We start from the raw sequence: 27,835 nt of genomic DNA, 5'->3' as shown, positions 1-27,835 counted from the left end.
AACTACATTGTTTAAAATGTGATTATCTTGTTACAAAATGTGATTAAAAATCGATCGGATCTTGTTGTGCGCGGCACATGGTGCGGAGGAGCAGTGCATAGTCACGTGAGGAACTGACGACGACATACATGCAAAAGTTGCAAAGACACATAGTAAATGTATTCAGTCAGACAAACTCATGTGCGTTTCTTTAAATGACGTTTCTACCCCCGTGATAAGTTATGTATTCACTTTCTCTATTCCTCACAAAATTTGAATTCTAAGGGTAAAAGCATCAAAGTGTATCTCTGTTTCCGAGGTAGCAATAGACAAATTGAGGAAGAGGAAGAGGAGACCGATAAGTGAAGCAAACTCAGATTCTTTGATAGCGATTTAACGAAGTCCCAAGACGAAGGGCTAAAATTAATGGAGGAGTCTCACTTTTCTCTGAGTCGACTCGCCCTGGTCACTTTCTTGGTCCTCTGTTTCTTAACCGGAGATTCATCGGCGACGAGGCCTGGTTTCCTCTACACCAGACACAGAGGAAGATGCACGCCGCAGTAAAACCAACTTTTTTTTCTTTTTCTTTTATGAATTACATTAGCTGAGTCAGATCTAACTCGCTGGTGGTGGTGTTTGGTTTCAGGTATTGGAGCAGCGAGAGGGAAGCATGGCCGAGGATGGTACCGGAGAGATCAACGGTTGAGAAAATATTCGGAGTGATGGTTGCGAAAGAACGGTGGAGATCTGATCTGACTCTGTTGGAATCAACGGCTAGGAACGACGAAGAAGGTAATGCCTACGGTGCTCTGCTGAAACAGGGGATCGCAGCTCTTGTCAACTCTTACGCGAGAAAAAGTTTCTCTTATGCTCCATGGGAAGTGAAGACGATGCTCATCCAAGCCATGATTTCGGAGCCGGCGGCTCGCCGGCAAGCGGAACACTTCGCCGCCGCTAACGTCGATTGTGACTTATAGACAATGAAGATCTAGTAGTTACTCTTGTCGTCTGTAGGTTTGAATTTAAGCTTCTTGTCGTGTACCTAAGTTTGATTCTGATCTGAACTGAACTGACCAGGCAAAAAAAGAAAAAAACATATATAGCTTCTGTCTCTCTCTCTCTCTTTCAATGTAATGATTGATTGATGATGGTTCAACTTAGGTTTGCAGTTTAACCGGATTGAACCAACCAAACTGAATCAAATCAATTTGAATTGAAGCTTCTTTAAACTTAATGGGTCTGAATAGTTCAGTTTGCTACTAATTGATGGGCTAAGCCCAATGGACCAAATAAACAGAGACGAGCGCTGTGTAGTTAAATTATTAACCAGACACGGAATACCCCTATCCGTGTTTCCGAACAAGTTTCCTCTGTTTCTCACTAGGGCTTAAGACATAAACTAATTAACAGAATTAACAGTCTTTTGGTTTGTTTCTCAAGTAAATTTTTTTAAAAAACTTTCCTTTTCTCTTGCAAACAATATAAGCAGAGAGATATGGTCTCGATCTCAGTCAATCTCTGTGACTGTGATTCTTTCTCGAGAGCCGCTTGGGGTAGGGTTTGTTTCCAATGGCGACTAGAAAGCTTATTCGAGATTTACTGATCACAAAGCAGCCTTTTTTACGGCAATTGTTGCACCAACGACTTGTGGTGAGATATCTTCTTTTTGTAATGTTTGTGATCACGGCGGAATAACTGGTTTGTGTTTTTGATTATAGAGAGCAAACGTAAGATCAGAGTTTCTTCCGGCTATTGGGTATGCGAGTCATCGCCAGTTCAGCATTTTAAGCGACTTCTCCAAGAATATTGAAGCTGATAGGTAATGTGAATAACTAAATATTTGACTTGAGGCATAAGTAATCTAGAATCAGTGAAAATAAGATATTATGTCTTTTAGTGGATGATGATTTTAGTGCAATTTTATTGTTTAACATTGTTGATGTTGTTGTTGCAGCAATTCTGAATTTGAAAGAAGAGTAAAGGAGCTGAAGGAAAGAGCTGAAGAGTTGAAAGGTGTAAAAGAGGACCTGAAAGTTAGGTAATTTATAAAAACATTTGTAATTTCTCTTTACTTGGGAGATAATATATACTTTGTGTGTTAAAGGAAAGCTTATGAATGAAATGGGTATTGCAGAACGAAACAAACGACTGAGCAGCTGTACAATCAAGTTGATGGTGTGTGGAATGAGGCTGAAGCTGCGGCCCAAAAGGTATGCTTTTCTAGTACACGAGCCTTGATTTGGCACCAAGTTTTGTACATTGTAAAAGGCTAACAATCGTGCCTTCCAAAACAGCTTTGACAGTGCAGGTCTCTTCTAATGTGATAGACAAGCTTTCAGCGGCAACAGAAGAGGTCTTGCTGGAATCACACACTCTTCTCTTGTCTCCCTTTCAATGGTCGATATGTTGTGGCATTTTGTTGTTGTTGACTAGGTTGTGTATCTTTATGGTGTCAGGTCAAGGAGTCATTCAAGCTCGGAAAAGAAGAGAATGCAGAGTCAGTAAGTTCATCAGGCACAGGAACCTCTGAAGCAGAACAACAGCAGCTGCAGCAATCAGGTTCTACAGAGGAACTACCTACATTTTTTGAGAAATTAAAGTCAAGTATTTCTTCTCCAAAGGTATCCGAGGCATTTTACAAGCTCAAGGAAGCCAAAGCACTTGACTTTGTAAAGAAGGGACTTGACATTGTGAAGAATGAATTGTGTGGAAACCCATCTAGAAGGAAGTTCCTGCAATGTACACCCCCCCCGCCTTTCACAGGTGAGAGAAGTACAAGAACAGAGATGGTGGCTACGGCACTAAAACAGTCTAAGTGGGAATCCTTTAAAGAAAAGGTGAGTGGCCAGTCTTCTTTATGTTGTCCATTTGGATACCTCGGATCCTGCTTGTACGAAACGGAAGATATTGTTGAATGTTTTCTTTAAAATTTGCTTTAGATGCAAAGTTATCCAATATATAAATGTATAAGCAGGATGAGTGAGCCTGTTGTGAACAAGAGCCAAGAGGTAATGACATATCATTACTCATTTTTTTCACATCTTGCATCACTCTCTTTGCTGATAATGCTTTGTTATATTGTACATTTTAACTGTGCAGATTGCAGAAGATGTGATGGAAATATGGGAAACTAGTGATAATCCGATTGTTCACAAGATTCAAGAGTATACTCTTCTTGCTCCCTTACTATCTTCCGTAACGTTTAACTTACTCTTTTGCTTTCCTTACATGTGCATTCTTTTGTTTTGGCAGCATGAATGAGATATTCTTGGAGGAAACAGATTCTGCATCAGCTTACGAAGAGATTTACGGGAGAGATCCGTAAGCTATATAGTGCCTGATTATGGTTGGTTTGATGATGTTGTGCCCCCTGGTAATAATATTCTTCTTTATCTCTTTCATGGGTAGATCCTTCTCCTTGCAAGATTTTGCTGCAGAAGTTGAGGAAGCCATCAGACTAGTCTTGGATGCATACAGTAAGGTGGTTTTTCAAAATAGATCATGCTCTTCCCATCCTGGTTTATTTATGTTGCTTGTAGTTTAATTTCAATCTGTGTACAGGGAGATGTTGAGACCTTGAAGAAGTATTGCAGCAAGGAAGTGATTGAACGGTGCCCGGGAGAGCTCACATATTACCAAAGTCATGGTATCTTTTTCGACAACAAGGTAAGGTTTTAGTTCTTGGTTCACCACACTAGTCATTTGTTCTCATGAAGTTATGTAAATCCCTGAGTAAGTCGTTGCTTCTGTTTTGATCAGCTACTGCATGTATCTGAAGTTAGTATTCAAGAGTCAAAGATGATGGGAACTTCCCCAGTAATACTCGTCTGGGTAATGATGATGATCTTCGTTTTCTTATGAGGTCATCCTTCAGGTAAGAACTGAATCTGATGTGGGTTAATTTTATTGTCTTTGATGTCAGTTCCAAACGCAAGAAATCTACTGCGTTCGAGACAAGAATGGAGAAATCCAAGATGGAGGCCAGGTAAGAAAGAAACTGTGAATCAAGAAATCATATATCCAACCACAAAACATATGAGGAATGCCACAGTCATTGTAAGAATTTGTTTGTTGTTGTTGTTGGATTTAGGACACGATACACACGGTGTACCACGAATGGGCAATGCAACAAGTGGAGGCAGCAGAGTTAGACGAAGATGCTCTTTATCCCATTTGGAGGCTCAGAGAGATGCTGAGAGATGATGTTCAAGCTCTCATTTAACTCTACATATTTACTCAAAACACTTGTTCACTCTCTCAGCAGAAGATCTTTAATAAAATAATCCAACTTCTTATTATTTCGAAGACCATAATTGTAGATCTTCAGAATCCGGAGTTTGCTAAACAACAAAATCTTAAAAAACAAAATATGATTATTCTACTGAAGATTAGGTTAAGGAAGCAGCGTAGAGATTAAGCAAATAAGTGGAATATTTTGTTGGCTGCTTTTGTCTTGTCTTGCGTACGAACTACGCTGAAGACAAACACTTCTATATAATCCTCTGCTTATCCCCCTTAGCTTTTATCCACTAGAGTTTTCAGCTCATCTCTCATCTCTCTTCACTCTCAACCATCTTTTAAGTCATGTCTTGCCTGAGAATTAGGCTTCTCCCTGCCAAAAGAGCTTGGAAGAGCTTCACAGCCAAGCTTCGGAGATCCAAAACCAAGCACAGTGCTGCAACTTCGAACAAACATTTCTTCAGTTCGAGCCACGGACCTAGAAAGAATCTTCAAGACAGAGATTCCCGTGTTTTTTTCATCCGTCTAAAGAGAGGTTGTTTCTTCAAGAAGAAACGCAAAGCTGTTGTATACGTTGATAAGCTCTTCAGTGAACCTATGGCTGTATCCAATTAGATTCCAGCAAAGCAGTGGAAGCCAAAGGAAGAATTGTTTCCCGAGAAGGGAATAGACGAAAGAGCTGAAGAGTTCATCACTAGAGTGAAAGCAGAGATCCTCGCTTCACGCAACTTGTAGCACCCATCATCAACACAATGTACCAAACTTGATAAGTAGTATTCTTCTGTTCTGTGTATAAATAGAACAACTCCAACTATTCTGTACAAAATTATTTGCCTTTAGCTATTAGCTCGAGTATGTAATTATTCTTGTAAATCCTATATACTCCTTGACAAACATATCCACGTAGTCACAAGCTGGACTAATAAATAGTGGATGTGTATACTTTGTGAAAAAGGTCACCTGACTACGAGATTGCCCGTTTAATGAGAAACCTGCACCGGTATTTTTAATCCCTTGAAATCCGGACTATAAGACCGGAAGTTGTCTGAACAGTTTTCAGGTGACCGGAGCCAATGAGGTCACGTATGTGAAATCTCACATCCAGAGGAGAAAACCGGAGCCGTTTCTTCTCAAGCTCAGCCAAGAACATCTCTTTATGTCGCTTGCGCTTTATCAATGAGAGGAGTTCGTTCCTTCCCTAATTTTTAGATTGCGAGTAAGAAAAAGTTCTGAGGCAATCACTTAGGGGAAGAAATTTATAAAAAAAAGATACTCTCTGAGGTACCTGTAATAGACCCTTCCACAGTTTACCAATACTCGGAATTGTAAACCAGTACATGTCTGGATCGATAAGTTGGCGTGCCTGAGATAAATTAGTATATGTAGTTAAAAGAGGGAAATAAAAGCATGGAAGAGCAGATAACTGGGAGTATAAGTCTTTACTTACGAGAAGGCCTGCGTTAATTAAGAGACTGATGTGCGCATCCTTCACCTTTCCGCCCAATGACAACAACGAACACTGCAGTAAATTATTGATAGCTTGTAAAAAGTGAATACTTTTGGCAACCATGTAGACAGAAACAGAGTAGTAAAGAGTAAAATGATTAAAAAGACTTACTAGCTCATGATGTCCAATACTGGGTTCAAGTTTTGAATCAAGAACATGTCCTTTGAACCACTTGAAAATTTCAAGATCACTTTGCTTCTTCTCTTCCATCCTCTTCACTATTCGATCTACCTAACAAACGGATTACAAGAAAATGATAAAAGGATCACCGCGTTTAAAATGTTGTCAACAGATTTTGATTAGCTAGAAATTGGAAAGACCAACCTATCTCTACAATATTAATCGAGAATACCAATAGTAAGAAATCAAAACTATTCATAAGACCGTTTCACTTAACTAAAGCTAATGTAAACTACAAACGAACAACACCACAAACCTCTAAATATGCAGCAAAATACCAACCTGGTGAAGATAGTCATCCAAAAAGATTATGGCATGATCATCTTGTCCAGTGTTGAGTTTGAAAACACGAACTACTTTCTCCCTTCGTAAACACTGCACCAAGTCCAAAGTGATCAATCCAAAGAAGTCTAGTAAGTCCAATAGAGATTGGAAATATAGCAATAGAAATAGCACCAAACTAGTTCACCCAATTAAACCACAAAGATGAGAAACTAGGATATAAGGATACAACAATACAATATATCAGGAAACACCTTACATATACAAAACAGAAGCTATAATTTCATTTGATAAATGCGTATTTCGTTGTTTCTCTAAAGGTTACATCTTTCAAACCAAAACAACAGCTACATAAAGGAAGTGCAGGAACAGACTTACCTCTAATTCTCTATCGACTTGGGTTCTATCATTGACGCTACTGTATAATTGCGACTGTAAAATAAAGGGTGGAACCGAAGCCTGAAGAAACAGATGTAGCAGAGACAGAAAACATCAACGTACAAATAAGTTGACAAAATACAAGAAAAAAGGGAGATACTTTTAACTAATCTTCACATGTATGTTCCAGAGTAAATGCGATTTTTTAATAACAATTTAGAATAGAATCAAACCAACCTGGTCAATACGAGGAAACTGAGCTCGCATCATTCGTAGTGCAACAGAGGTATCGCTAAAGGTGAGTTCATCCTCTGATCACAACCAATCAGGAATTAGAAGAGAGCTATCTTATCTCTCCGAATTACAAAAAAGAACCAAAAAGATTCAAAACTCACCGAGAGGAAGACATTGATCTTCAGATACTGCTCCATCTTCAATTGCAGAGTTGCTACAACCCACTTCTTCATCCTCATCCTCTTTCTCTCGCCGGTGTTTCTTTGCTCCGGAGGCGGACGTTTCCGGATTTGTTCTTTTCTTCATTGCTTGATTTTTTCTTGCAGAACCAACAAAAAAAAAGTAAAAAACACACAATCTTCATGGGCCTTACTTAAAACAATGGGCCACAACTTTGAATTTTTGTAAGCACAAATGGGCCACAACTTATTCCGTAGAGTGTAAATTTCTATGTATTTTTGTGTTGCTGCTCTCTGGTCACACCTTTGAGCTTTGATGGTGGTGGTTCTCTGTTTTTGGTTCTTCACTTTAGCCATTAATAAATTTTTAGTTAACCAGTCATATGTATCTATCTACTCTTTAAGATTCCTTTATCAGTTTTAGTAAAACTCGGGCACTATTAAATTTATCCATATGTAAATCAAGGTGTTAACGAGGATGATAAGCAAATTGCTCTCTTAACTCACTCACTATTTGAATGACATTACAAAGAAGGTTCAAGTCAACATTTCATTAAGACATAGCAAAATTAAACAGGAACATAAAAACCAACACAAGCAAAGTGGTTTGCTTCTTCATCAGTCAGTACTTGACAGGTGCGTTCTGTGTCGGCAAGAGACCAAATCGCTTCTTCAACAATACTCTCTGCTTTGAGTATTTATCGTCAGGGGAGAACCGGGCTGCAAATTCCACACAAGTTTTACTGGTTTTACTTGTTTATGAATCAGAGTATCAGACTATATTCCAAAAACACAAAATGGTCTCTAAGGCTCACCTGGATGGGCAGATTCAGTAGCTAGCCCAAGCGGTGATTCCTTCTGCAAAATGAGTTTAACTAATATATAAGCACAAAGTAACATCACAGTTTTTAGATTGTCCGTAACAAAAACCAAAGTATCAACAAGCATGTGTATTTTTTGAACTTCTACAAGAGATAAAAAAAAAACAAGGGACAATAATAAGCAATCAAAACCAAGCTCCAATGTATATTAAAATGATTCTATATACTAAGGTTAATAATAAACAAGCAAAAACCAACTCTATGTGTCCGTAAGAACTTCTATCTTCCTAGGTTAAGAAGAACCAAACATCAAATCTTAATATTAAGAAGAGAAAACAAAAGCTTTATGTGTATCTAAATTTTGATAACTCCTAACAAAGAAAGTGAATTGCTTTCGAATCCTAGAACACAACAGAACACAAGGTCATAAACAAGAACTAAGCAAGTATACAAAAGAGAAGTAAAGGTACCTTGGTGGTGTAAACCTTCTCACCCTTCTCGTTGATATAGCACTGAAGATACATCGTCGTTTAAATCCCTGTGGATATGATTAAAGTTAAAGAGCTGACGGAAACGAACAAAAAAACAAAAGTAACAAAGGAAAGATTCCTCCTATAAACAAACATGGTACCTCAGAGATGTTTCTTGGTTCTGATTTTTTTTTAGCAGACGAGAGAAGCTGATTAGGGTTTTGCTGGAGCAGAAGCAGAGGTTTTACGGCGATACTCGTCAATGTGTGTGTTAGTATATAAAGTTTCTCGAAGAAATAAACAAAATGGGCTTTGGATAAAAACTTACAAGCCCATTATGAGCCTGCTTCTAACAAGAGTCCATTAAGTTTACACGTGTGAGGATATCGCCGCGACGAGTCTCTCTCGATTCGCCGGCGAAAAAACGAAGACAAGGATGAAGAAGACTACAGAGACTCCGGCGAGATTGAACGCAGCTGTTAAATCTCAGAAACCTCCTTTCAGACCTGCCGTAGATGACACCAAACCTGTTCTTCAGGACCCTGTAAGGATCTCTTTAGCTTAACGATGCTATTTGAGCTAAAGGTCACTGCTTTCGAATTCAATTTTCGATTCGATCATTGAAGAATATGAATATGTAGATGGAAAGAACTTAAAGGGTCATTAGGAATACGAGTTGATTCATGAATCATGTCTTCATATAACTAGAGAGCTTCAGATTAAAAACCAATGACAAGTGAGAACACACTTTACTTACAAGTGCATCACAGAGACATTGATTTTTTTATGTTCCATAACGAAATGCTGAGGCTTTTCTTGTGCTGGTTGGTTATACTGTTTTGTTTCAGCTGTAGATATAAACATCTACTTCTACCATTAATCTTAGAATAGACTGATTCTGGACTCCAATGGTTCTTGAAGTTTATTTTTGTCAATACATGTTGTTGTTATCTTGAATGGTTTTGTAGATGCTTATGCAGTTTGTCATATCATTTCTCTTTTTCTTAGATTCTGAGATCGGATCCTATGGAGACTGAAGAAGCTGTGCTGAGATTACCTCCTTTCCCAGTGATTACACCATCTGGATCGTAGCCGCCCGGATTAACAAGATTTTTTTATCTGATTTGTTTCACATTTTGGGGGTGGTGGTTAGTGATTGTGAATGGATGTTGTGTGTGCTTGATAAGCTGTAACTTACTATCCCATAATTGATAAATGGAGACAGCTTTAAGATCAGATCAGTGATTCAGTATTAGAGCATACATATATATATATATATATATATATATATATATCTGTGTCAGCACCCAAGAGTAAATTTAAATTAAACAAAGTATCTACCATCGCAAGGATTCATTTCTATCCAGATGAATCAAAGGGTTGAGCCGTTGAGGGATCACCTAAGTTATATATAGAAAGTCACAATTCAAAATAACTACTACATCCACATTTGGTAAAGGTCTTGCATTTTTTCCATCACAAGCGATGATAAATCAAATAAGAGAAAGTGGAGAGGAAAGCAAAAGTAGCTTTGCTTGCTTTATCCCGTGAAGTAAAGAGTCCTCAAACTCTCCCCTTTACTCCTTTTGGGTACTCCTACTTGGCCGTGTGTATCTTTCCACGCAAGGTAAGCCTTTTCAACTCATCATTCAAGTAAACATATGCGGTTGAAGGACACGAGCAGTCTGCTATGCAACACTTTCATATCCACAACATGATTCTGCTAATAAATTTCTACTTGCCTCTGTTGGGAGGTATTGTATGGCTTGAGTTTTGAGTGTAAGAACATGTGCTTTATATTCTTCATCCAACTTCGGCCAGATACCATTCTTCAAGTCAGAACAGTGCCCTGAGACTGGTTATCGACAAAATTTGGATTTCAAACTTTCTTCCAACGAACCAAAAACTACTGAGAACAATCCTGCAGATGCATTTTAAATGGACAATTCAGTTTTCTTCAAGTTGGTAACTTACAGCAAAGTTTTTGTACTTAACAATTTTGGTGAGATCAGTGGAATAGAACCAAAGCTTTCCAGATTCAAGAATAAAGAAGCAAAATTTGGGGTAACCGAGTAAAATGACTAACCTGATAGGGGGATATCTTTCTGCTGTAATGATCCTTTTATAAGCAACGTTCCTGGCATCTGTTGGAACACCTGTTACAGAAATTTCTCCATCATACGCCAATTTAAAATGGTGCATGCAATCGTTAGGGATATCTTAAATCAAATCCAAACAAACCAAGATGCGGAAAGATAGGTTATCTTCAGGGACTTGCAAACTGGAGCCAACCAGTGACTGTTTTTCACATCTGTGGCTTCTCGCACTATCCACATCTGTAGTAACATTCTTTGAGATTGTATTGCACTGGTCATTAGACGCAACAATCTATAAAACAATAGAAGGGACCTCTGTTGAGCTTGAGATAATGTAGAAATAAGATTAGATGGCAAGACAAAATGATTCATGTAATGCACTTACGTCAACAGAAAATGTAGAAGAGTTTAATTTGCATGAGGCACCACAGCTCTTAAAGAATTCTTCAACTGATTGCAGCACATCTACGGCACTGTACTGCCGTTTTATGTTCTACAAGACACGAATCCACCATGAAAAAATAAGGCTCAACTAAAGCCCGAGACTTTTTATATAGTCACATAGCAATGTTACAGAAAATGTAAAAGATGACGAAGGTTATAGATAAGTTACCTCAAGCATAAACGAATGAACAGTCTTTTTGACTACAGGAGTTGCTATAATCTTCCTAGCTGTGGGCATGAAGGACCAAGCGAGGCCCCAACGGGATGTTTGGCCTTGGACAAATTCTGTGGTCTTCACAACTGTAACACCTACTTCCCAAAGCTTAGATATCAAGAACTTGAGGGTAGCCTTCTTTCCAAGCATTGAGGTGTACCACCTAATATAAAACATGATCGCAAGAGATAAATCCTGGTGGATGGAAAACTAGAAAGCGAAAGATCCAAAGGTATAGTTGGGTAAAATTACCTGAATCTTTGTCTCAGTACAGCACTATCTTCGATAATACGGGACACAAAAGCTTGCTCCCCACCATCGCAAACCATCTCCTCAGGAGTTCCACCACATGCAGTTTTAGGGTTAAGGCCTGATTCTTCAAAGGTCTCAAAAAATGGAGGATTGGACATACAGAAGTCGAAAGTTTCATTTTCCTTGACAACACCAAGTAGCACGGCTGGTTCAATATAGCTTTTGCTGCCATCTACAGGATAATCAGACTGAACCGTAGCGGTAGTTTCGGCTTCCTCAGGTATGCTTTTCTCCTTCTCTCTATTTACAACCTCAGGGTCAGAGGAACTCTGTGGAAGAAGTTTAGAGTCTCTGATCTCAATAAGGTCAGAAATATGGGGATTACTTTTGACATTCTTCTCTGCCCATTCCAGAGCTACAACAGTATAATCTGCGTATGACAATATTGGCACCAACTGAGAACATAGAGCCAGCAACTAGCTAAAGAAGCTACGAGAAAAGCAAATGGAATAAAATGATAAAAGAAGAAGAAACCTGAGCCAACAAAACTCCAACCAAAAAGGGAAGCACCAAGGAGAGGATAAATGCAATTGGCACCTGTACCAATGTCAAAGCCCTTAACTTTGCTTCCATCACCACCCAAACTCTTCTGAATGATCTCAGAGGACAAAAGGTCATTGATCCAATGAATGTAATTGGATCTATTAGGAACAGTAGGGCAAAGCTGTCCATCCGGAATCCACCTAAAAATAAAAGACTTTTGTAAATACAACACACACATTCGTTGAGAGCAAATTACTTTGTACAATTGAAACATACCAGTTGACGCCATGATCATGTAGAAGAAGGATACGAGTGAGCTCTCGGGTGGCGTTGTAATCGGTCCAGTCGATGCGGGGCCGACCACCGGAGAAGAAAACAAAGGGCTTGAAAGAAGGGTAAAGAGACGCCAAGTTGGCGAAATCGGGTGGGTTATCGGAGTATTTGTTCCGGGGTTGCTTAGTGGATCCAGGTTCTGAGCGAGCTCTCTTCTTCCCGTTCCGCATCGAAACTAACTCCGACAGATAAACCCTAAGCCGCCGGGAAAGTGAATGAAAGAGAAGACAACGGCGGTGAATTGAAACGAAGACGTTCAAAATCGAAAGCCTCTGTGAGAATTCGCGGCTTTGCCTATGATGAGCCTGCTTCTATTAAGAGTCCATTAAGTTTACATGTGACCGTCACGTGTGAGGATATCGCCGCGACGAGTCTCAAGCCCTCGTAGAGGTAATTTCCGATTATCGATTCTCCGGCGAAAAACGAGAAAGAAAGAGAAAACGATGAAGAAGACTACAGAGACTCCGTCGAGATCAAACGCAGCTAATAAACTTCAGAAACCTCCTTTCAGACCTGCCGTAGATGACACCAAACCTGTTCTTCAGGACCCTGTGAGGATCTCTTTCTCTCTTCTCCTTACATTGTGTCCTTAACGATGCTATTTGAGCTTAAAGGTCACTGCTTTCGAATTCAATTTTCGGATATTGTCACTGAACTAAATTTAAGTGATACGAAAGGTTGGTTGAATCAAAATGAGTATTAGATTTTTTCGAATTTAGGATAAGATTAAGATGTAATCTCCCTTTTGTCAATTCTTCTTATGCTTAGTTTGGAATGTGAAAGTTGATTGATTCATTGAAGAATATGAATATGTAGATGAAAGAACTTAAAGGTCATTAGGAATACGAGTTGATTCATGAATCATTTCTTCATCTAAGCCATATAACTAGAGAGCTTCAGATTAAAAACCAAACGCATTTCACTGACAAGTGAGAACACACTTTACTTACATAGTGCATCATCTTCACCTATGGACATAGAGACATTGATTTTTTATATTACATAACAAAATGCTGAAGCTTTTCTTATGCTGGTTTGTTATACTGTTTTGTGCCAATTGTTTCGAGTGTAGATATAAACATCTACTTCTACCATAGACTGATTCTGGATTCTCTTGAGGTTTATTTTTATCAATACATATTGCTATCTTGATGAAACACCATTTTTTCACTTAGATTCTGAGATCAGATCCAATGGAGACAGAAGAAGCTGTGCTGAGATTGCCTCCTTTCCCAGTGATAAGACCATCTCAATCGTAGCCGCCCGAATTAACGAAGTTCTTTATCTGATTTGTTTGACATTTTGGAGGGGGTGGTTAGTGAACAGTGATTGTGAATAGATGTTGTGTTAAGCTTGATAAACTGTAACTTACAATCCCATATTTGATAAATGGAAACACAGCTTTAAGATCAGATAAGTGATTCGGTATTATGTCAGCACCCAGGGTAAATTTCAACAGAAGTCTCAAAGCATTCATTGTCTCGTTACATCACCTATCTTGATTATTCTTTTGGTTGAAAATAGTTTTGATACTAGTGTTGTTGTTAGTCTTGATTCTGCTTCATAAACAAAGACAACCTCCGTTCTATACTACTTGTGTTCTGCTGTAACCTTTCGAGTGAGGAAGAGTGTTTTTGTCTGTTCAGGCAGGGGTTTTGATAACATTCACGTGATTCTCACGTGGAGTTCGTTGCAACGACTCAGGGTTAAAATGGTCTTCTGCCTTTATCTGTTAAATCTTGTAGACTTTGTGGACTTTTGTATTAAAAAAAAAATCAAATTAAAATTAAAATCTAAACAAATGATTTTTTTCTATAAAATATAGTATACAGAAAATAAAATAAAAAACAAGAGAGAAAAAGTCTGCATGAAATGCATAATAGAAAATTACGCTGAGAACGAGGCAGACATTGATCATTTCTTCATAAACATGTTTATGCAGAACCAATCTACATGTATGTATGTATGTTACACAAACACAAACACACATGCATATGCATATGCTTCTGATTAATTATTAATGGTATATACCATAAGATTCATGCGAAATAGGTGCTAGGCTCTAGAGAGTTTCACGCTCATTCATCTCTTCTCTCTCTCTCTCTCTCTTTTCTTCTCTTTCTCCTTTCCTGATTTGAGATTTGCTTTGTTTTGATGATTCTGTCACGTTAAGGTTATGATCCCATATTTTTTTTTTCTATCTTTGTTGTTTTAATCCTCAGATGATCATTCCTATTCGTGAGGTTTTGTTTCGATTATAGTGATGTGTATTGATTTATAGGTTTTTGTTTATTGTACAGAACGATTTGTTAATGAGAAGATGATGATGAATCATCAGTGAAATTTGAGTTTTGGGGTGTGTTAAAAGAGTAATGGATTCTGCAAAGGGTTGGTTTCAGAAGCGGCAGATGCGTGGAGGATCCAGATATAAAGGTACTTCAGGTGGTGGTGGAAGTAATGGCTCTGCAGATGAGCACAACGTCGAAACCGATGAAGAAGCTGTTTCAAACACTACCAAACAGAAAGTTGCAGCTGCTAAACAATACATTGAGAATCATTACAAAGAGCAGATGAAGATTCTGCAAGAGAGGAAAGAAAGGTATGTTATCTTGTTCCTCTACCAAAATCTACATCTCTTATTTGAAAATATGGAACTTGAATGCATGATTTAATTTTGGTTCTTCATATAAACAGGCGCAGCATGCTAGAGCAGAAGCTAGCAGATGCTGATGTGTCTGAAGAAGATCAAAATAATCTTCTCAAGTTCCTGGAGAAGAAGGAGACAGAGTACATGCGCCTTCAACGCCATAAGTTAGGCGTTGCTGATTTTGATTTGCTTACAATGATTGGGAAAGGTGCTTTTGGGGAGGTTTGTTTTCTTGACTCTATCCATGTGGGAATACAAAATTTTGTGGTTGTTAAAAAGGATATATTGTTGTTGTTGTTTCTCTAGGTTAGAGTTTGTAGAGAAAAGACGACAGGTCAAGTTTATGCAATGAAAAAGCTCAAGAAGGCAGAGATGCTTCGCAGAGGCCAGGTTAGATCCCTATACATTGCTACTTGATGGTATTGTCTGTGTATCATTCATCTTTGACTCCATTACTTGTTTTTTTTTTCAAGGTTGAACATGTGAGAGCAGAGAGGAACTTACTAGCGGAAGTTGACAGTAACTACATAGTGAAGCTTTACTGTTCATTTCAAGATGATGACCATCTTTACCTTGTGATGGAGTATTTGCCTGGTGGGGATATGATGACTCTTCTGATGCGCAAAGATACTTTGACTGAAGAAGAGGCCAAGTTCTATGTCGCTGAGACAGTTCTCGCTATCGAGTCCATCCACAGGCACAATTACATCCACAGGTTCTGTGATAGTAAATAAAAAGAAGACGTTAATTAGTTCTTCTCTTTCACTATGGGTGAGCTCATCTTCTTCCTTTTGCATCAATAGGGATATCAAACCAGACAACTTGCTGCTTGACAGATATGGGCATCTAAGACTGTCAGATTTTGGATTATGTAAACCTTTGGACTGCAGTGCCATTGGAGAAAACGATTTTTCAAACAATGCCAATGGATCTACGGAGCAAGAGTCCGGTTCAACTGCTCCAAAACGCACACAGCAGGAACAACTTGAACATTGGCAGAGGAACAGGAGAACGCTAGTAAGGCTTCAAATTCACCTTTGAGATTTCTGATATAGTTTCTCCCTCTGTATGTGTCTGATTAACACATGAAATGACAGGCTTATTCCACAGTTGGAACACCAGATTACATAGCTCCAGAAGTTCTATTGAAGAAAGGCTATGGAATGGAGTGTGACTGGTAAGAAGTTTTGACAGACTCTGTATGAGCTCATAATTGTATAAGTATGCATCTTGATGGGTTTCAGCTACTACTTTTATGATGCATTACTTAGTTAAAGGGACCATCTTGATGAAGCAGTATGTAGTGACACTGTCTACATTTGTGCTTTGCATAGGATGCTAATGCAGTTTGCTCTTGCTCTATGAAAATGCTCTGTAGGTGGTCTCTTGGAGCAATCATGTACGAAATGCTAGTAGGATATCCACCATTTTATTCAGATGATCCTATGTCGACCTGTAGAAAGGTAATTTTCAGGAAAATAACTAACAAGGAAGACAAAGAAAACAATCACAAGAACATGATGTTTTTACTTTCCAGTGAGACTGACATGACATCAAACTCTTGCTACTGAATTTGGTTGCAGATAGTAAACTGGAAAAGCCATTTGAAGTTCCCGGAGGAGGCAATATTGTCAAGGGATGCAAAGGATCTAATCAACAGTTTGCTGTGCAGTGTCAGACGTAGGCTTGGTTCCAAAGGTGCTGATGAAATAAAGGTGTTCTTGTACTGATTTCTTTATAAGCTTTTTTTTTTTTGTTTTTGTTTTGGGATGCATGAATAGTTTCTCATATTCACAACTAAGCAACTCTTTCTTTGAATGTAATTTGATTATGGATATGCTCATATCATATGAGAGTTCAATAATACATAATCCAAAGCCTGTGAGATTAAAATGCATAATTTGTTATTTGCATTGCAGGCTCATCCATGGTTTGAAACTGTTGATTGGGATACAATATTTGATATGGATGCAGCTTTTGTTCCAGAGGTCAACGACGATTTAGACACTCAGAATTTTGAGAAGTTTGACGAGGTAACAAATCTTTTATCGCATCACATCTCTTTTGTATTTGATGGAAGCATAACAAGATCAAAAAAAAGTTGCAGATTGATTAATTCTTTGTGGTATTTGAAAATGCAGTCTGAATCGCAAACTCAGACGTCATCCAAGTCTGGACCATGGAGGAAGGCAAAACCATATTCCCTCTTCTCTAAACAAAATTGCTTGCAGAGATTCAAAACTTCCTTCTTCTTAAATTCCTTTATGTATAATAATTTCCTCTTTTACTTCTGCAGATGTTGTCGTCGAAAGACATAAACTTCGTAGGGTATACATACAAGAACTTTGAGATTGTTAATGATTACCAAGTTCCTGGAATGGGTATACACACTTACTTGATCACTGGTTCTTGTATTTGACTGCAGTTTAGTTTGAATGTAACTAATGCTATGATGGTGTTTTGTAGCGGAGTTAAAGAAGAAGAAAAAGTCAACGCGACCAATGGTCAAGTCACTCTTCGGTACACAACAACCTCTTTTGCTGTCTCAGCATTTGACTATTTCCATGTGAATCTTGAATGTGTTTTTGTTAATTGGTTTTGTGTGTTTGTGAACTGTTCGCATAGATAATGGATCATCGGATACATCGGATTCATCTGAAACAACTTCTAGACCGCCTTGTGATCGACCTCCTCCTGCTCCTCCGGTTGTTCAGGGAAGCTTTCTGAAACTTCTACCACCAGAACTTGAAGTGAGGCCAAAGCAAGAAGAATCTGAAGCTTGCTAAAACAGAAGAAAGGTTTTTTATTTGTCAAGGTTGGAGTTGAGTTGTGCCCAATGTTTTAGGCGGTAGCAAAAATACAAACCGACCACTCCTGTTATATCTTTGGACAAAGACGCAGTTTGGTTCTCTTGTTTGACATGAAAAATACATGTATTCATATATAATCTTGTTTTTAATTTCGCGTGCTAACAATAATATTCGCATTGAAGATAAATTTTAACAAAAGAAAATATTTTGTATATACTCCTTGAAAGCATATTTCAATTCCTATATAGGCTTATTTGAAATCATATTTCAAGCTATATGTTTCATTTTTTTTTTAGCTAAGACAGGCAAAAATCTATCAGAACACTGGTAAAAATCTACCAAATCTCTTGTAAAGTTTGAGCAAGGCTCTACCCTAATAAAACAATAATTGGTTAAACAATATTTTGTAGTGAAGCAAAAGACTATTAATTAATATATACCATTAGTTTTGAATACAGCCATCAGAAGTGTTAGGTATAATTTTCCTATACCACCTAACTAGTACTACGGCTCAAATATAAGATGAAATCAATCAAATGTATTGTTCTCTGCTAAAAAAAAAATTCCATAGTTTGAGAATATATAGAATTGATATAGAGAACTGAGTACACATACACTTTATCATATCAAAGTTAGCTTCACTTTCAATCCATAATTTTCTACAATTTTGATATTAAATCGAAAGTATAATAATAAATATTGAAATGAAAAAATAAAATATAGAAGTTGGCCACAACGTTTTCCCGTTACTATATTTGGTAAATGTATTGCATACAATTTGTTGTGAATGTCATACTCCCTTCGTTTTGTAAAACCAGCCATATATAGACACATATTATCAAGTTGTAACAATTATAGTTTATATATGTATATTGTTGTACTCTGATTAATTTGGTCAAATCACAAACAACAATTTCAAACAATTGGCTATGATTAATTACTATTTCTATCGATTCCTACAAAAGGATATATATATTTCAATTTCTATCTCTTACTTTTAGTTAATCTTTAACGATCTCTACCAAGTATCGTCTTGTTATAACTCTGTCAATCATGTGAAGAAGGTATACTAGCTATATAGCTTTGTTAAAAGAAAGTTTATCAAAATTGGCTTATCTAGTCAATCGATTAAAGTTGTTAACAAAAAATATATATATAATGGTCTATCAAGATACAATGGTAAACAACTATTAAAATATTGTCTTTTAAAGGGGTACACAAAAAAAAAGATATTTCTCAAAACTTCTCTAAAATATTTGTAAAATCTGCAAATTTATCGTAAAATTTGAGCAAGGCTTTATATATCCTAATAAAACTATAACTCCTGAAACGATACAAATTTTGCTGTGAAGCATAAAAAGTATTAATTAATACTAAATATGCTGAAAATAGATACTTAATTAATGCATAAAGAGCTTTTAAATATTATATTTAATAAATTACTAAATATGCTAAAAAGATAGATCCTTAATTAATGTAGGAAAGAAAAATAACATTAATTGACCAGTGTTGAAAAGTAATTAACAAGGGAAAAAAAATTAAAAGAAAATTGTGATCCCAATATCTTTGACTAGGAAAAAAACAATTTTTTTTTTGGTCAACAAGATCTTTGTTCAAATTAGGAAAAAAACAGTTAATATATATATTGGCATTCTTATTCAGTTTTGGTAAAGAAAAACTCATTAGAAAGAAGAAAAGTTTGGGAGAGAATATCATAAAAATGGCTATCAATACAAAAACATTAGTGACATTTTGTTTTACTGTCTTCTTCATACTAACTTTTGTTCAATGTCTTCCTATGACTCCTATTGAAAATCCGGGTAATTATTTATCGGAATTTATATATTAATTTACCTTTTTGTAATTATGAACATGATGATGATTTCATAACTATTTCTTGTTAATTATTGATTAATGTTTTTTTTTGGGGTAAAATATTGAATAATTAGTTGTTAATTAATACTCATGTATAGGTTATGGAGGAGAGCTTAGGGAAACGGCATGCTGGGATGATGCTGGGTGTCAAATGGGACATAATGGACCATGCGATCGTTTTTGTAAACGTACTTACTGGAGTTACGGCCTTTGTCTTAAACGCAGATGTTGTTGTATTGATGTTATTCCCACTCCTGGCTAAACTAGTGCTACTGTTCATCTATATTATATAAAGATCGATGAAACTATCTTTATATAATTGAATGTATTGGTATGATCTGCTTAATAAAATAAATCAATAGTTTTAATATACATAAGATCTAGAGCTTGATTTTCAAGAAATGTTACTAAATCGAAGTTAACTTGATTTTCAAAAATATGGATTTGAATTAACAACCAAGTCCAAAAAAAGAATTCAAAAGGAAATAAAAAGAGCATTAAAGTATTACAAGACAAACAAAATCGTTTTTTTTCTTTTTCCGTTTCCATAATTTGTAAACGTACTTACTGGAGTTACGGCCTTTGTCTTAAACGCAGATGTTGTTGTATTGATGTTATACCTACTCCTGGCTAAACTAGTACTGCTCTATATTATATAAACTATTTGTTGACAGCGTTTTTATACCTAAACTATGTTATTCGGCAAACATCAATCTAAACTCACTAAAAGTTCAAGTTCCCAACTTAAATTATATGAAATTAACCAAAATTAACGTGAATGAGTCAATCGACACCGTGACAGTGACATGGCATCAGAATTGAGTGAAACGACGATGTTTTAAGAGTTCATGATTCTCAAATCGAAGATTCGATGGATAATTGTTTTAGCAATTCTTTGATTTGAAAACCCCAAACTCACGAAACGACGTCGTTTTACTTAACTTTCATGTCCTGTCATGACCACGTTTCAGCGATAAGGTATCGGTTACCTTATCGCTGTTAAGCTGTTAACCAACACTGTTTCAGCATATGTTGATTTTGGATAATTGCACATATTCATATAGTTTAGGTTGAAAATTTGAATTTTAAGTGAGTATAGGTTGATATTTGTCGGGTATTGTAGTTTGAGTATAAAAACGCTGCCAGCAAAAACTCTAGGTTGATTTGACCATTTTTCCATACCGCCTAGCGCTTTCTTGACACTATCAATGATTAATAACTATTTTGATTCCTATATATATATATATATATATATATGTTTTAGTTTCTTTTTTTTACTTTTGGTTTCTAAGACGATCTCTACCAAGTGTTATCTTGCTACAACTCTGTCAATCATTTAAAGAAGGTATACTATAGCTTTGTCAAAAGAAAGTTTAATAAAATTTGGCTTATCTAGTCAATCAATTACAGTTGTTAACCAAAAAAAATTAGTAAAAAGTACTAAAATATTTGAAAACTCTACAAATTTATCATAAAATTTGAGCAAGGCTTTACCCTCATAAAACTATAACTTGTAAAACGAGACATATTTTGTTGTCAAGCATAAAATTATTAATTAATACAGATAATTTTGAATATTTACAACCATACGAACTTTTAGTCTTAGATATTATATTTAAAGAGTTTAACTAAATATGCTGAAAACAGTTACCTAATTAATGCATAAAAGAGCTTTTAGATATTATATTTAATAAATTTACTAAATATGCTAAAAATAGATACTTGATTATTGTAGAAAATAAAAATAACACTACTTGACCAGTGTTGAAAAGTAATAATTAATAAGGGGAAAAAATTAAAAAGAAAATTGTGCAATATCTTTGACTAGGAAAAAACAGTTAGTATATATATTGTATTGGTATTGTTATTCAGTCTTGGTAAAGAAAAACTCATTAGAAAAAAAGAAAAGTTTGGGAGAGAATATTATAAAAATGGCTATCAATACAAAAACATTAGTGACATTTTGTTTTACTGTCTTCTTCATCCTAACTTTTGTTCAATGTCTTCCTATGACTCCTACTGAAAATCCGGGTAATTGTTTATTGTAATTTATATATTAATTTACTCTTTTTTTGTAATTATGAACATGATGATGGTTTCATAACTATTTGTTGTTAATTATTGATTAATGTTTTTTTTGGGGTAAAATATTGAATAATTAGTTGTTAATTAATACTCATGTATAGGTTATGGAGGAGAGCTTAGGGAAACAGCATGCTGGGATGATGCTGGGTGTCAAATGGGACATGGCGGACCCTGCGATCGTTTTTGTAAACATGATTACTGGAGTTACGGCCTTTGTCTTAAACGCAGATGTTGTTGTATTGATGTTATTCCTACTCCTGGCTAACCTAGTACTACTGCTCTATATCATGTAAAGATCGATCGATGAAACTATCTATATATAATTGAATGTATTGGTATGATCTGCTTAGTAAAATAAATCAATAATTTTAGTATACAGAAGATCTAGAGCTTGATTTTCAAGAAATGTTACTAAATCGAAGTTAGCTTGATTTTCAAAAATATAGATTTGAATTAACAACCAAGTTCAAAAAAGAATTCAAAAGGAAATAAAAAGAACATTAAAGTATTACGAGACAAACAAAATCGTTTTTTTTTTTTTTTTCGTTTCCATAATTGAGTTAATGTATTCTAATAATTTCATAATTTTCTTCCACATCATTTATAGGCTAAAAATTTTCTTTACTTCTAAAAAAAAAATACTAAATTTAATAATTAACGTTTCCTCACGCTTGTATATAGATATCCACATAATTGATTTAAGTAAGTGGCGTATTTCCAAAAATATTTATATACAAAAAGCAACGAAATATCTTTTTATAAAGATGAAAATTCTTATGTGCATATTTACAATTTTATGCTAAAATGGAAACAAAATATCAACCATGTAAGTTTGGAAATATATATACCACCGGGGACAAAAATGTGATATATTAAATAGTATAAGACTGTATTCGTTCTGGAACCCTAATGATCGATCATATTGTTGTCTTCTTCTTCGTTTGGCCAAAGAGTAATATTGGGATTTTTATTTTGCTTAGGGGGTATGGATTATTCAGGTTACCCAGAGAGTTGCCTTAGGTTCTACAAGTGCATATATGAGATGGTGAATGATCCTTCATCGGATTCAATCATCTCATGGGGCAAAAGCAACAACAGTTTCGTTATTAACGATCAGGAAGAGTTCATTCGCAGGAACAAGAAGATGTTTTCCAGATTCTTTTGCAGAAACTTCACTGAGTTTATCTCAAGGCTTAATTTTTATGTAAGTAATTCGTTTTTTCTATTTTGCAAACACGAAAAAAAAAACACTGATTGATCATTTATAAACCAAAGTACTGATTGTATATGTTAAACTGATTGATGATATTGTTGTTGTTGGTACATGTTAGGGCTTTAAACAAATGAATGAGTCTTCTGGGCTGTGGGAATTTGGTGATAAGTATTTTGTGAAAGGTCGTCCTGAGCTTATGGTGGAGATGCATAAGAGAGTTTCCATGAAGAGGTTTGCTGAAAGCTCTAAACAAATGGAAGCTAACGCGAAAGTGCAAGAGGGATCTGAAACATCAACATCATCATCAATTCATCATGATGATCATGCTTGGCTCTCTAATCAGGGCTTGTTTTGTTTCAGTTTCTTTCTTGTAATCAAGAATTCAGTGGCTTCGTGCCTTTGTTGTAATTGATATGATGGGCATTTTCAGACAGCTCATTAATGTTATGTTTTGAAAGAGTTTTTCTCTTAGAAAGCTGTTTTTATTATTGTCCGGTTCCAACCAAATCTTTGCTAGTAGCGGCAGCTGCAACCTGGTTAATCCCTAGCTAGCTATAAGCAGCCAGCAGGTTACTAAACTAATTTACTCTGGGTTTAGAGCCTGTGATCGTCTTTAATTTGTAAAACACTAAAATATATATATTTTTTGTAAAACCTTTTCACGTGAATATGCTTAGTAAATGTGTTACATATTGACATTATTTGTTGTTAATCGCATGAGTCGTACGTATAGAAGAATCTTCTGATTCTTGATAATGAAAATACCATGGAGATTTTTAGAGTTTATGAGAGAACCTTAAATGATAAAATCTCATATCAACCGTTAATTGTTACATATAGCTCTTAACGTTAAAATCAGCATACTATTATTTGATAAATAGTTACTGTATATACCAGTAATTTTGAATTTTAACAACCATCAGAACTTATTCATAATAGTTTAAAAACTTAACTAAATATGCTGTCAAACAATAATATTGTCTGACCTGTTTTGAAATGTATTAAGGTAAAAAAGTAAATTTCTATTGGGAAATAAATTAAAAACTGTATTATTGTGCATCTTTGACCAGGAAAAATAGAAAACAATTAAAAACATTTTTGTCTTGTTAATTATATATATACTGATCAATCTAGGTAAAAAAGTAATTTTCTATTGGGAAATAAATTAAAAACTGTATTATTGTGCATCTTTGACCAGGAAAAATAGAAAACAATTAAAAACATTCTTGTCTTCTTTTATTATATATATAGTGATTAATCTAGGTAAAGAAAGAACTTATTAAAGAAAAACTTTGGGAGAATACCATTAAAATGGCCATGATCACTACAAAAACTTTAGTGACAATTTGCTTTACAATCCTCTTCATCATATCTTTTGTTCATTGTTTTCCTATGAGTCCTGCTGGAAGTCCGAGTAAAAATGTTTACGTTTTTGTAATTATGAATTATATATATGTTGATCATTTCACTCTTTTGTTAATTGGGTTACTGTTTATATTGTGTATGTGTAGGTTATGGAACAGGTCCTCAGAGAATAGGACGTAAGAGAATAACATGTTTTGGCTACCCTGTGTGTAAATCCGCAAGAGGGTTAGGAACATGTGATCTTTTTTGTAAAAGACTAAAATATGATTATGGCATGTGTACTAATGTAGATGTATGTTGTTGTGTTGATTTTATAACTAACTAGTATGCGGCTCTAATTAAGATGAAATTATTTCATAAAATGTATTCGTATCTGCTTAACAAAAAAAACAATAATTTTAATATACAGAAGATATCTAGAGCTGAGTATACACACAAACTTTACCAAATCATGATTTAGCTTGACTTTGAAGACAAAGTTTTTCTACAATTTTTATAGAAGCTAATATTGAATCAAAAATATAACTTAATAAATATTGAAATGGCAAAATAATTAAAAATTATTGCCACACCAGATAAACAATAATTATTGATTTAGATGGTAAGGATAAAATTGAAATTTTAAATTATCCAGAGGGAAATAAATAAAAGAATAGTATTATTTTGCATCTTTGATCATTAAAACAAAAATATAAACATATATCAGTCTTGGTAAAGAAAAGTTCATTAGAGAAAACAAAAGTAGGAGAATATTATAAAAAAATAAAATAAAAATGCCATCATATATACTACAAAAACATTAGTCGCATTTTGTTTTAAGATAATCTTCATCAATCTTTTATTCATTGTCTTCCTATAACTCATGTTGGAAATCCAGGTAATTATTTTACCGTAATTTATACCTGATCAGTTTTGTAATTATGAACGAACATAACTATCTAATTTGTTGTTAATTGGGTTATTGATTAATCATGTATATGTACGTAGGTTATGGAATAGAGCTTAGAGAAATGAAATGCTACGGGTATACTTTTGTGTTCTTCTTCGGAAGGGTTAATTAAAATAATAAGAAGAAGAGCAAGACAATCAAAATCTTTGATCGCATCATATTTATTCTCTTTTTCTTCTAAACAACAAATATAGGTTTATTCTCAATTTTGTGTCCATTAATTTGTTGGTATAGTGTATTCTAATAACTTTGATCGAAAAGATGTCAGGAAGAAATTATGTCGTAATTTAGGCTGCCATGAAAAAAAAAAAAAAAAGGAACTTCTATTTGGACTATGACATTTGATCAATTTATTGTGATATTAAATTTATATAAATATTTAATATTTTATAGTCTAAATTAGATGTATCTTTTTAATTGTTTAAATTCTTAAATATTATGAATTGAGACGATTTTACAAACATTATATTAGATTTTTGGATATTATAAACTTTATGTTTTTGGGATGGAAATTTAAATAATTAGAAAAATTATTAATAATAAATTACAAATACTATAGGTAAATACACTTATACACATGACATACACAAATTTAATTTTTGGAATAATAAACTCATTTTCGTATTTTAATAGCCTAAAAACTATCAAAATGAAAATTATGCGTATTTAGAAATTAAAAACTTAAGGAAACTTATGACATTGGTATATAGGACCATATTTTTTACATAGGGATTTCAAAAAAGAAAATTCTTATTATTTTATTTGAGTTTTGCTAATTTTTACATTGACCCAGCTTGGAACAAGAGAATTTTATTATTTTATGGTATTTATTAATTTATGTAGCATTAATATATAGAGGTTTTACTGTACTACGTACATACAAGATTTATATCCAACGTACAAGATTTATATCCAATGTATTTTTCTCATTTTCGACTCCCATGGGTAGTGGTGTTGTTCTGGTTCTAGTGGTGGTATCATCAAGTCCGTCTGATTTAATTGAACACACTCTTCTTCTTGAAGTAATAAAGTTTAATAATAATGATACAACTTTTTTTTGAACAATATCAATTGTCGTCTTTTTCTAAGGAAGCAATGTCAATAGATAGGTCACTATAAGACACTATATGGTTGTTCCCAATTCACAAGAGAGTGAAATTTGATATTTGAACGCAAAGCAATCTGTTTATAAACGATTTATCCACGATACCGTAAGTATTTTATATATCATGTATCAATCAATAATCAATAAACCAATTTCCTATGATATCTTTTCTACTGTAGAGGAACACAAAAGATTAGATCCATGCCTCAATCATGTGTTTTAAAGAGTTGATAAATCGCTTTAACAATGCGTGGGAGCAGTTTAGTAGTGAAGAATTGGGTTTGAGACATAGAGTAGAGCTTTCTTCCTCAGATGATTCAGAGGAGTTGAACTGCGATCAACTTCGCTCAAATGATCATATCCTCCTTTTGTTATAATACTCAACTCTACTGATACTATGAATGCTCTTACGGGAATCCAAGATGTTGTGCAAGAAATCGATGGATTAGTTTATCGGGTCACATACGAGGGCTTTAACGGCTGGGTATTTTCTGAGGATGAAGCTGATACTGAGTGGTAATAAAATTGTATTTATATCAGATTAATCAAATTATATTTATTACTTCAAATGTCAGTGTTTGAGTTAACTAGTTTTCTTATGAACGATATTAATTTATATACTCATATGACTAAAAATTAAAAATATATACAAGTTTTTGTATAATTAGTTATTTCTCCTCAATATGTATAATTTGGACGATAATGTTCTTCCACATATAAATAAATTATTTATCGACACAATAAAATAGATATCAATGTTTTATTTATTTATCATATTAACTAAATATATTCATGTTATGCGATAAATATTTATTACAGTGTTAATTTCAAGTATTATGTATTTGCTAACGTGGTTATGTTGATAAAAATTCAAATAATATGTACATATATGATTATCAAATGTTATAATAAAAATAAAATTTGTTTTTTTCTGAAACTATACGCGAAAAGAGATTTTTTAATTATATGATAAAATTATATATATCATGTAAACTCATTTATCATACCATACACAAAAATAAAAATGTTATATCGAATATACTATTTTTGTGGTAAGATTAAATATATCATATAATTTTTTTATTACCATGCTAAGAAACATTGTATATCACATAATATAACTCATTAAAAAAATTATTACAACAGGTTAAGAAAATAACATGTCTCTTTAAATAACGGGTCAAAATGTGTAAATAATCACATAAAAAGGTCATTATAAATATAAGTTTTAAGAATAAACTAATAATAGTCATTAATGGTGGATTTAACCTATCTTTTGAACATTTTCCTCCTATCACATGTCCATCAACATCTTAGTTATTGTTTCATTAACAGCTCAAAATCTTGTTACTGGCTTCAGGAATGGTGAAACGAAACCTGTGATCTCTGGTTTTATTCTTTTTTAAGATACTCTTCTGGAGATAGTAATGTCACTCGTAATCTATAATCTCCGTAGTTAAGGAAGATAAGATGTTTTTGGCAATGAATTTGTAACTGTTTAATTGGAATCTCAGTTTCCATTTCTGCGATCATCAACTAACGTCTTCAGGCAAAGCCACAAGCTTATCAAAGCGTCATTTTAATTCTTTTTTAGTCCTAATTTGATCATCCCTCAGATTTTAATATATAGATAAG

At 34.6% G+C, this 27,835-nt stretch overlaps 9 protein-coding genes and 1 long non-coding RNA gene across 16 annotated transcripts; 7 read left to right on the top strand and 3 right to left on the bottom strand.

Moving 5' to 3' along the window:
• The first annotated feature begins 275 nt into the window (after positions 1–275).
• LOC17891045 lies at positions 276–1,155 on the top strand. The gene is made up of 2 exons (XM_006298668.2): positions 276–539; positions 626–1,155. Exons 1-2 carry the CDS (start codon positions 406–408, stop codon positions 954–956), a joined length of 465 nt encoding a protein of 154 aa, XP_006298730.1. The 5' UTR covers positions 276–405; the 3' UTR covers positions 957–1,155.
• Positions 1,156–1,548: 393 nt separating this feature from the next.
• Positions 1,549–4,201, top strand: LOC17893992 (mitochondrial import inner membrane translocase subunit TIM44-1). Of its 2 annotated transcripts, none has more exons than XM_023786894.1 (14): positions 1,549–1,626; positions 1,698–1,798; positions 1,934–2,017; positions 2,114–2,189; positions 2,288–2,332; positions 2,436–2,816; positions 2,919–2,987; positions 3,079–3,143; positions 3,232–3,300; positions 3,388–3,460; positions 3,541–3,645; positions 3,739–3,810; positions 3,902–3,964; positions 4,070–4,201. In XM_023786894.1, the coding sequence occupies exons 1-14, from the start codon at positions 1,549–1,551 to the stop codon at positions 4,199–4,201; spliced, it is 1,413 nt and encodes a 470-aa protein (XP_023642662.1). The 2 variants fall into 2 exon arrangements, with proteins under 2 accessions (XP_023642662.1, XP_006299774.1); XM_006299712.1 differs by having other exon boundaries at positions 1,549–1,629.
• A 48-nt stretch (positions 4,202–4,249) lies between these two features.
• LOC17892253 (serine/threonine-protein kinase 19) lies at positions 4,250–7,117 on the bottom strand. Of its 3 annotated transcripts, XM_006298179.2 has the most exons (9): positions 6,961–7,117; positions 6,803–6,876; positions 6,566–6,646; positions 6,188–6,280; positions 5,837–5,956; positions 5,666–5,737; positions 5,504–5,581; positions 5,179–5,416; positions 4,250–5,034 (listed from the first exon to the last, which is right to left on the bottom strand). In XM_006298179.2, the coding sequence occupies exons 1-8, from the start codon at positions 7,103–7,105 to the stop codon at positions 5,225–5,227; spliced, it is 855 nt and encodes a 284-aa protein (XP_006298241.2). In that variant the 5' UTR covers positions 7,106–7,117; the 3' UTR covers positions 4,250–5,034; positions 5,179–5,224. The 3 variants fall into 3 exon arrangements, with proteins under 3 accessions (XP_006298241.2, XP_023641642.1, XP_023641643.1); XM_023785874.1 differs by having other exon boundaries at positions 4,250–5,416; XM_023785875.1 differs by lacking the exon at positions 4,250–5,034 and having other exon boundaries at positions 5,392–5,416; positions 5,504–5,597; positions 5,671–5,737.
• Positions 4,548–5,114, top strand: LOC17893632. The gene is given in 1 exon segment (XM_023785876.1): positions 4,548–5,114. A coding segment is annotated over 1 exon segment (390 nt). The 5' UTR covers positions 4,548–4,563; the 3' UTR covers positions 4,954–5,114.
• A 338-nt stretch (positions 7,118–7,455) lies between the features above and the next one.
• Positions 7,456–8,517, bottom strand: LOC111831610 (H/ACA ribonucleoprotein complex subunit 3-like protein). The gene is made up of 4 exons (XM_023786505.1): positions 8,431–8,517; positions 8,270–8,337; positions 7,794–7,836; positions 7,456–7,698 (listed from the first exon to the last, which is right to left on the bottom strand). Exons 2-4 carry the CDS (start codon positions 8,321–8,323, stop codon positions 7,601–7,603), a joined length of 195 nt encoding a protein of 64 aa, XP_023642273.1. The 5' UTR covers positions 8,324–8,337; positions 8,431–8,517; the 3' UTR covers positions 7,456–7,600.
• Positions 8,518–8,656: 139 nt separating this feature from the next.
• On the top strand, positions 8,657–9,543 carry LOC17891695. Its single transcript, XM_006298830.2, has 2 exons — positions 8,657–8,813; positions 9,278–9,543. Exons 1-2 carry the CDS (start codon positions 8,706–8,708, stop codon positions 9,359–9,361), a joined length of 192 nt encoding a protein of 63 aa, XP_006298892.2. The 5' UTR covers positions 8,657–8,705; the 3' UTR covers positions 9,362–9,543.
• Positions 9,544–9,591: 48 nt separating this feature from the next.
• LOC17892947 (U6 small nuclear RNA (adenine-(43)-N(6))-methyltransferase) lies at positions 9,592–12,424 on the bottom strand. The gene is made up of 8 exons (XM_023786823.1): positions 12,095–12,424; positions 11,810–12,018; positions 11,276–11,705; positions 10,979–11,186; positions 10,751–10,858; positions 10,511–10,657; positions 10,356–10,425; positions 9,592–10,190 (listed from the first exon to the last, which is right to left on the bottom strand). Exons 1-8 carry the CDS (start codon positions 12,319–12,321, stop codon positions 10,129–10,131), a joined length of 1,461 nt encoding a protein of 486 aa, XP_023642591.1. The 5' UTR covers positions 12,322–12,424; the 3' UTR covers positions 9,592–10,128.
• A 96-nt stretch (positions 12,425–12,520) lies between these two features.
• LOC111831688 lies at positions 12,521–13,587 on the top strand. Its single transcript, XM_023786824.1, has 2 exons — positions 12,521–12,702; positions 13,327–13,587. The coding sequence occupies exons 1-2, from the start codon at positions 12,595–12,597 to the stop codon at positions 13,408–13,410; spliced, it is 192 nt and encodes a 63-aa protein (XP_023642592.1). The 5' UTR covers positions 12,521–12,594; the 3' UTR covers positions 13,411–13,587.
• Positions 13,588–14,018: 431 nt separating this feature from the next.
• On the top strand, positions 14,019–17,757 carry LOC17892814 (serine/threonine-protein kinase tricorner). Of its 4 annotated transcripts, none has more exons than XM_023786374.1 (14): positions 14,019–14,110; positions 14,452–14,750; positions 14,846–15,020; positions 15,105–15,188; positions 15,272–15,513; positions 15,602–15,815; positions 15,896–15,975; positions 16,177–16,261; positions 16,382–16,513; positions 16,718–16,831; positions 16,940–16,987; positions 17,095–17,179; positions 17,265–17,318; positions 17,424–17,757. In XM_023786374.1, exons 2-14 carry the CDS (start codon positions 14,524–14,526, stop codon positions 17,582–17,584), a joined length of 1,701 nt encoding a protein of 566 aa, XP_023642142.1. In that variant the 5' UTR covers positions 14,019–14,110; positions 14,452–14,523; the 3' UTR covers positions 17,585–17,757. The 4 variants fall into 4 exon arrangements, with proteins under 4 accessions (XP_023642142.1, XP_006299305.1, XP_023642143.1 ...); XM_006299243.2 differs by having other exon boundaries at positions 14,025–14,114; XM_023786375.1 differs by having other exon boundaries at positions 14,044–14,106.
• A 6,320-nt stretch (positions 17,758–24,077) lies between these two features.
• Positions 24,078–24,557, top strand: LOC17893689. Its single transcript, XR_002834815.1, has 2 exons — positions 24,078–24,195; positions 24,293–24,557. It is a non-coding gene; the product is annotated as an uncharacterized LOC17893689 (long non-coding RNA).
• The last annotated feature ends 3,278 nt before the right edge of the window (positions 24,558–27,835 follow it).

The sequence above is a fragment of the Capsella rubella genome, unplaced genomic scaffold (genome assembly GCF_000375325.1).
Source record: "Capsella rubella cultivar Monte Gargano unplaced genomic scaffold, Caprub1_0 scaffold_3, whole genome shotgun sequence".
Taxonomy (NCBI): domain Eukaryota; kingdom Viridiplantae; phylum Streptophyta; class Magnoliopsida; order Brassicales; family Brassicaceae; genus Capsella; species Capsella rubella.
This window is presented reverse-complemented; position numbering and strand designations above follow the sequence as displayed.